General features: G+C 29.1%; 2 protein-coding genes across 2 annotated transcripts; one reads left to right on the top strand and one right to left on the bottom strand.

The window, feature by feature from the left end:
• Positions 1-289: 289 nt before the first annotated feature.
• On the top strand, positions 290-3,762 carry LOC132918135 (ATP synthase subunit alpha, mitochondrial). Its single transcript, XM_060979282.1, has 10 exons — positions 290-452; positions 1,004-1,126; positions 1,190-1,303; positions 1,508-1,848; positions 1,915-2,063; positions 2,154-2,323; positions 2,400-2,714; positions 2,789-2,933; positions 3,098-3,215; positions 3,281-3,762. Exons 1-10 carry the CDS (start codon positions 387-389, stop codon positions 3,393-3,395), a joined length of 1,656 nt encoding a protein of 551 aa, XP_060835265.1. The 5' UTR covers positions 290-386; the 3' UTR covers positions 3,396-3,762.
• On the bottom strand, positions 3,675-7,361 carry LOC132918298 (sugar transporter SWEET1-like). The gene is made up of 6 exons (XM_060979501.1): positions 7,155-7,361; positions 4,555-4,632; positions 4,368-4,491; positions 4,154-4,309; positions 3,937-4,056; positions 3,675-3,867 (listed from the first exon to the last, which is right to left on the bottom strand). Exons 1-6 carry the CDS (start codon positions 7,232-7,234, stop codon positions 3,763-3,765), a joined length of 663 nt encoding a protein of 220 aa, XP_060835484.1. The 5' UTR covers positions 7,235-7,361; the 3' UTR covers positions 3,675-3,762.
• Positions 7,362-7,432: the final 71 nt, after the last annotated feature.

The following is a 7,432-nucleotide window of genomic DNA, read 5'->3' as shown; positions in this document are numbered from 1 at the left end:
AAATTTAATTTATTATCAGAAAATAGATTTTTGGAATATGAGACTTCTATATCTTTATTTTCAATAGCTTCTTAAATTATTTGCCTGAGTGTCTACATTTTAATTTTAAGTTTTAAATTTTAATAGCATGATTTTTGATTGAAAAAATTGATTTAGTTGGCGCTCTAGTGATTGCTAAAATTACCTTGAAAGAATTTTCGTTCATCTATGTTGGTCACACTATAAAACACATGTTTTAAAGATTGCGTTTCACATAGATTGGCCGTCCGTGTAATAGGGGGGTCAAACGATTTTCGACCATCCATTTTCTTTTCTCATCACCATCCCGTTTGTGCTAGAAAATACACCCAGTTAGTTACACACGTTCACATTAAAATACCATCAAAATGGCTAACCTATCGCTCCGTTTGGCCACCAAAATTGGAAAACAATTAAACAACACATTACCCCAGGTAAAGTATATTAATTTACAATTTTCATTAATATTGTTAAACGGGTTTGTCATAAATGTAACCTACGATACCGCCCGGTCGGCTATCAGGTATGATTCTTAATTTTCGTCGTTGATATTTTCTTAATTAAATTTTACTTCTTGGTGTTAATAAATTAATATTATACATTTATAGATCTTGGTTACTGTTATTATTTTTGTAATTGTAACTTTGCACTTACAATTAATCCAAACTTAAATATAACCTTCTTATGACCTTTGATTGTAATTGTAACATCTCTTAAGTTTTTTCATGTATAAATTTAAAATATTTTGGAATAAACTCTAGGTGCGTAAGCACTACTGTTTTAAGCTTCTGTAATCCATTTTGGCATTTTGCTATTGTTAAATATAAAAATATATGATTGAGAGTAAATACAAATAAAATCTATGAAGGTACTTCCTATTTAAAACTTTAGTATTTAGTTTTTAGTATTCATTTGAATAATGTTTAGTCTTGGTTAATATTTAATTGTGAATTAATTTGACTTCAAATTTTATATTTATGTTCAGATAAGCAAGGCTTCATGGACCACATCAAAACTTATCAGTCGGTCATTACATATAACATGCAGTGCACGAGCTGCAGAAATTTCTTCCATTTTGGAAGAAAGAATTTTAGGAGCTCCACCAAAAGTATGCAATATATTAAAGACAAGAATTGAAAATATAAGAAATATAATAATATGTTTAATCTAGGCTGATTTAGAAGAAACTGGCCGCGTTTTAAGTATTGGTGATGGTATTGCTCGTGTTTATGGATTAAAAAATGTGCAAGCAGAAGAGATGGTGGAATTTTCCTCTGGATTGAAGGTTTGATTTTATTTTATTAAAATTGTTATAAATTCTAGAAATAACCTTTATAAGCTTAATTCTACTCAATTATTTTTCCTTTTATATGATTTTTAAATGATTTACCTAATAGATTATTTAAAAAATATAATTTTTTAATTAATTTTAAAATGTTGATATTTTATTAGTAGTTAGGTATTTATATTAATAAATATTTTTCATTAGGGTATGGCTCTTAACTTGGAACCTGACAATGTAGGAGTTGTAGTATTCGGTAATGACAAGCTAATCAAAGAAGGCGATGTTGTAAAACGTACCGGTGCTATTGTGGATGTACCAGTTGGTGAAGACCTTCTTGGACGTGTGGTTGATGCCTTAGGTAATACTATTGATGGTAAAGGACCATTGACATCTAAACTTAGGTACCGTGTGGGTATCAAGGCCCCTGGTATCATTCCCCGTGTGTCTGTACGAGAACCTATGCAGACTGGTATTAAGGCTGTTGACTCACTTGTACCCATTGGTCGTGGTCAGCGAGAATTGATCATTGGAGACAGACAAACTGGGTTAGTAGTAGTAATTATAAAATTATAAAATTGTATTGTTTATTTAATAAACTATAAATTATTTAGTAAAACTGCTTTGGCTATTGATACAATTATCAACCAAAAGAGATTTAATGACGCACAAGATGAAAAAAAGAAACTGTACTGTATTTATGTTGCCATTGGACAAAAAAGATCAACTGTTGCCCAAATTGTAAAAAGATTGACAGACACTGGTTAGTTTAAATGTTTATAATAAATAGTTATTACTTTTTACTTTATATATCAAAAGTTGTTAAAATTAAATAAATATATTTTTTTAATAGGTGCAATCAAATATACCATCATTGTATCAGCTACAGCTTCTGATGCTGCTCCCCTGCAATACCTTGCCCCATACTCTGGTTGTGCCATGGGTGAATTTTTCAGAGATAATGGCAAACACGCTCTGATCATCTATGATGATTTATCTAAACAAGCTGTTGCTTACCGTCAAGTATATAGATATTTTGTTATAATTAATTAAATTCATGTATTATATGTATTGATATGTTATTTTAATCGTTAATTAGATGTCCCTGTTGTTGAGACGTCCACCTGGTCGTGAAGCCTACCCTGGTGATGTGTTCTACCTCCACTCTCGTCTGTTGGAGCGAGCAGCTAAGATGAGCGAAACTTTGGGTGGTGGATCTTTGACTGCATTGCCCGTAATTGAAACTCAAGCTGGCGATGTGTCTGCATACATTCCCACTAACGTAATTTCCATCACTGATGGACAGATTTTCTTGGAAACTGAATTGTTTTACAAAGGTGTCCGTCCAGCTATTAATGTAGGTTTGTCTGTATCCCGTGTCGGTTCTGCTGCCCAAACTAAGGCCATGAAACAAGTAAGTAATAGATTAAATTTTAATTCATTTTTCTACAGTTATAAATCATAAATAACCTTTGACTATAATTGTAGGTAGCTGGTTCCATGAAACTGGAATTAGCTCAGTATCGTGAAGTTGCAGCTTTTGCTCAATTTGGTTCTGATTTGGATGCAGCGACTCAACAACTTTTGAACCGTGGTGTTCGTCTTACTGAATTGTTGAAACAAGGACAATATGGTAAGATAATAAAATTTATATGATCCATAGTCAGGATAGGTTATCTTGTTGTATAGGAAATATGGTTATATTTTGTAGTAATAATAAATTCATTAAATTCTAAAATGTATATTTCAATACTTTTTATACTCATTGATTATGAAAATTTAAAATTTGTATTTTAGTACCAATGGCCATCGAAGAACAGGTTGCTGTTGTCTACTGTGGTGTACGAGGTTTCCTTGATAAAATGGAACCATCCAAAATCACTACTTTTGAAAAAGAATTCTTACAGCACATCAAGTAATATTATTTATACTTAGTATTAATAATGTATTATATTATTAACCTTATTTGTATGTTTTTAGAACCTCCGAGAAATCATTATTAGAAAGCATTGCAAAAGAAGGAAAAATCACAGATGATACTGATGCAAAATTGAAATCTGTTGTTACTAATTTCTTAGCTTCATTCAATGCTTAAGTATTTTTATATGATTGATAACAAAACAAGTTAGTTCTCAGAATGTTTCCAGCTCTTTTTATAAAAGGGTTATCATCGTTAAGCCTACTGTTGTTCATAGTACCATAGCCATTCAATTTGTATTTACTTTACCCTTTTATATAAATTGTGAACTACATTCAAAGAACTGGATTTCCACAATAATTATAATTAGTAATAAATTTTTTTTTTTTGTCTACCTAAAACTGTTTTATTTATAACACGTGTTGGACAAAATTAAGGAGTCATTTATAGTAAACATTGTTTAAATGATATTTATTTTTTATTTTATAAAATCAAATATTTATCAAAATTATAACAAAAAATTGTACAACTATAACAACAGTAATCATTCATGTTTTTCCATTTTATTATGTTGAATTCTTTCTGCTGGATATATTGTCCATAATCCTAATTGTGTTGAACTTAGTATGAGTGCTACTGAACATTGAGTCTGAAACAGTTAATAAAAGTAATCATTTAATCAATTCTATTGTAACTAAAATAAATAACTGTTACTCACAAAAATGATACGGTTTTGTATATTGATACTATAGAGAAGCCATAAAATACAAAGAACTATACTATTTATCAAGATTGGCTTTGGATGTCCAGACCATTTTTTGGTTCTTATAGTTTCTCTCTAAAAAAAAAAAAAAAAAAACCAATAGCAATTATAAGAAAGTCATGTTTTATGATCATTTTTTCTTGGACAGAACTAGAAGTATTGTGTTACTTACAATAGATAATAACGGCCAACCCATGAGTGACAAGTGTATCAGTGATACCATAATTGGGTAGCGTGTTACCACTAAATCTGTAGATTCTATAAATGAATATAACAGGAAAACTGCACTCAGTAATGCGGTCTTAGAAACTGTAGTGATAACATCATTCTGCAAGTATTAAAATGTATTATCTATAAAAAAAATGTACTGAAATTGCAATAATTACTTTTTTATTTGAGTAGTACCAATAAAGCGATAAGTAAAATGTATTAATTAATAATCCCATTCCATGGACAAACATCATTGTTGGTAAATTTAAAATGAAACCCTGACGACAAAATAGTGAACTTCTGAAAATTGAAAAACAATTTTAGTAATGACCTAACAACTTAAAATTAACCAAGAAAGCTTACCTAAAAAGTGCACCAACAAATGTAGATAAGTTGACATGATCTGAATTCTTTTTCTTCACAATATCCTTACATACTAACCTACATTTAACAAATGTAAAGTAAACAATTCAAAATGATTTAACTATCTTTATATCTAAAAAATCTATTATAAGACCAGCTTTGTCATGATATACACATTTATGGGTTTACTAAGCTTTCAAATATTCACTTAATCACTTTAGGCTTTTAATCAATTAGTAGCCTGACTTATAACTAGAGGTCCCTGATTTGTTACAAATTTAACAATCCATATACTCGTAGTCACTGAACTTGCTCTAAACTCACTATTAGAGATTCCACATTAAATTATCAAACCATCCAAGTCCCCCATCAAAAATACTTCGTCTCCGGTATTGTTCGACGTTATCTAAACTGAACTGGCCCTAAAGAATTTCGATTCACGGAGTGGAGTGCGGATTACCCCGTAAAAGTTTGTCCACTACTCCGCTTGTCTAAACTTAAAATACGTATAACTCATACTCATAAACTACTCGCACTAAATTCGATTTTTATGTATCAAAATACTCAGAAAAATATTCTGCTTTGGAATATGAAATTAAAACTATGATATCATTCAAAAAAGTAAAAAACGTTGTTTTGTAACAACTTGAAACTATGTAAAAAAATGTTTTCAAAAATATGAATACTTTTTGAAATAATGAGAGTTTAATGATAAAAGAATCACTCTGTATACATTTTTTATTATATGAGAAAAACAAACATGTTCATCAATCGCTCATAACTCATGATAATACTTATAAATTATAATGATGATACTAATACAACTTATAAGACAATAATGACCAGCAAGTACTGAGTAATTAGGTACTTAAATTTTAAACTTCGCAAATATATATTAAAATATGCAATGTAATTTTTAGATTTGAGTTGTATGACTTATGAAATATTAATTGAATTTGTGTAACAACAATCAATAGATTTGACATACCCAACTAATATGAATTTTTAAAAGGTTGTGGTATAACGTACAAATGATCCGACATAAAAAAAAGATGATTATATTTAGAGTATAGAGATAGCTAAAATGCTAGATAAGTATGTTTTATATAATATATTTATAAAAAATTATAAATAAAAAATAAATATTAATATACTATGTAGCTAAGGTACATTTTACGTAATAGATGTTTAAAGGACACTAAAAAGTGTGCTTTTGCCAACTTAAGTAAGTTAACCCCTCGCCCACCTTAAATCCAACATTATCCCACCAAAAAGGCTCCTTCACGAGATGCAACTGCAACACAATGAAATGATTGAAAAAGTAGATTACAATATTTACAAGCTACAGAGAAGTATTGTTACAAGACAATTTTGAATTTACTCTTGTTGTTTTTACTCTATCGAAATTTCCGATCAAAACTCATTTTAAAATTTATGATAATGTTGAGTTATGAGGTTGATAATTCAACTAAATACTACGTAAAATATTTTTGTATGTAATATATATATGTCAATGGAATTCAAGCGATTTTTAACTATTGACAAAATTGATAATATGTACATCCTATATTTTGATGGACTGAATGGCAGTTGGTAACTAATAACTATTACCCGAATTTACTATGTTCCATTTATGTCTTATTGTAATTTTGTACAATATAGTATATACCATGATATAATTGTAATTATATCATGGTATATACTATAGTAAATTGATAGGTATTTATAAGAGCCCATAAAAAAATTGGATATAAAAATCAATATTATTGATAATAATGATACCTACCATAACTATAGTAATCAATCATCACCATGGGAAATTAGTAATTGGTATTAATTAAAACTAAGTGTTTGAAACGTGAATTTTAAATTGTCAAAAAACTGCTGAATTAACTGTGAAAAATTGGTATATATTTTGTATTTATGAACATTTACATTTCATCAAAAGGCGATTGTAAAAAATGCTGTTAATCGATTGTGCCATTTATTTTGTAAAATATTTAAATATAACTATGTAACAAAATAAGTCACTGTATTGTCTGTATTTAATTTCACTATTTCATAAAACAAGGGTAGATCTAGCCATCTAGGCCTAGATAACGGAGAGGAGGCGATTTTTAAAGGGCAAACAAGATATCTACGTGTTACGAAATACGAATAATGAATTAAAGGTAATTACGATAAAAACTTAAGCCTTAATCGGGGGAAACAAGGGGAGGGCGATTGCCCCTATCATAAAGTAAACTTATATCATACCTAGAATATTTTATAATCAAGAACATTCAAATTCAAGAAATGCCGAAATCTAACTATTTCGTCAGACTTATAACTCATAAATTATGTGCTAGTATTTAAAATATAGCTATGCCTAAATTTGTTTTCTTCAATAAGTGTTAAAAAAGTTTACATTTCAAAATGATTGAGTTATTCTTTCAAGTATCATAATAATGAAAGTAACAATTCTGTTAATAGTGTTAGACATTGTATTAAACTTTCTCTTGTATTCCTAAATTAGCTATTATACCAATAATTGAATAACGATAATCAAAAAAAGCTGTTTAGCATATCATTTTGTGTTATCAATATTAGATAGTACTTACATGGGTGTTAACATCATTGCAGTGGATGCACAGCCCGCAGTAAAAGACACTGCATTTACATAGACTTCGTACAAATTCATACTTATAGTTGAGGTGTACTGTCAAATTAATAATAAATAAAATTAAGGAATGTGTTAACTGCTATGCATCAAACGAATAGCAGCTCACTGCATGCAAAAAATCTAACATAATTAAGTGTATAACATATATATGAGTGGTTTTCAAGGTTGTTCAATGCCAGTTATCTGAAATCAAGCAGGTAGAGATAATGTTGAAAC

The sequence above is a fragment of the Rhopalosiphum padi genome, chromosome 1 (genome assembly GCF_020882245.1).
Source record: "Rhopalosiphum padi isolate XX-2018 chromosome 1, ASM2088224v1, whole genome shotgun sequence".
Taxonomy (NCBI): Eukaryota; Metazoa; Arthropoda; class Insecta; order Hemiptera; family Aphididae; genus Rhopalosiphum; species Rhopalosiphum padi.
The sequence above is the reverse complement of the archived record's forward strand: the minus strand, read 5'-3'. Positions and strand labels throughout refer to the sequence as shown.

What these genes read in the sequence shown, in the direction of transcription:
- LOC132918298 (XM_060979501.1), bottom strand. Translation starts at nt 7,234, where the DNA reads ATGAATTTGTACGAAGTCTATGTAAATGCAGTGTCTTTTACTGCGGGC. An exon ending in GCAATGATGTTAACACCCAT is followed by an intron (nt 4,633 to 7,154) that starts GTAAGTACTATC and finishes TGTTAAATGTAG; the next exon opens with GTTAGTATGTAAGGATATTG. An exon ending in TTTGTTGGTGCACTTTTTAG is followed by an intron (nt 4,492 to 4,554) that starts GTAAGCTTTCTT and finishes TTCAATTTTCAG; the next exon opens with AAGTTCACTATTTTGTCGTC.
- LOC132918135 (XM_060979282.1), top strand. Translation starts at nt 387, where the DNA reads ATGGCTAACCTATCGCTCCGTTTGGCCACCAAAATTGGAAAACAATTA. An exon ending in TTTTAGGAGCTCCACCAAAA is followed by an intron (nt 1,127 to 1,189) that starts GTATGCAATATA and finishes TGTTTAATCTAG; the next exon opens with GCTGATTTAGAAGAAACTGG. An exon ending in GTTGAAACAAGGACAATATG is followed by an intron (nt 2,934 to 3,097) that starts GTAAGATAATAA and finishes TTTGTATTTTAG; the next exon opens with TACCAATGGCCATCGAAGAA.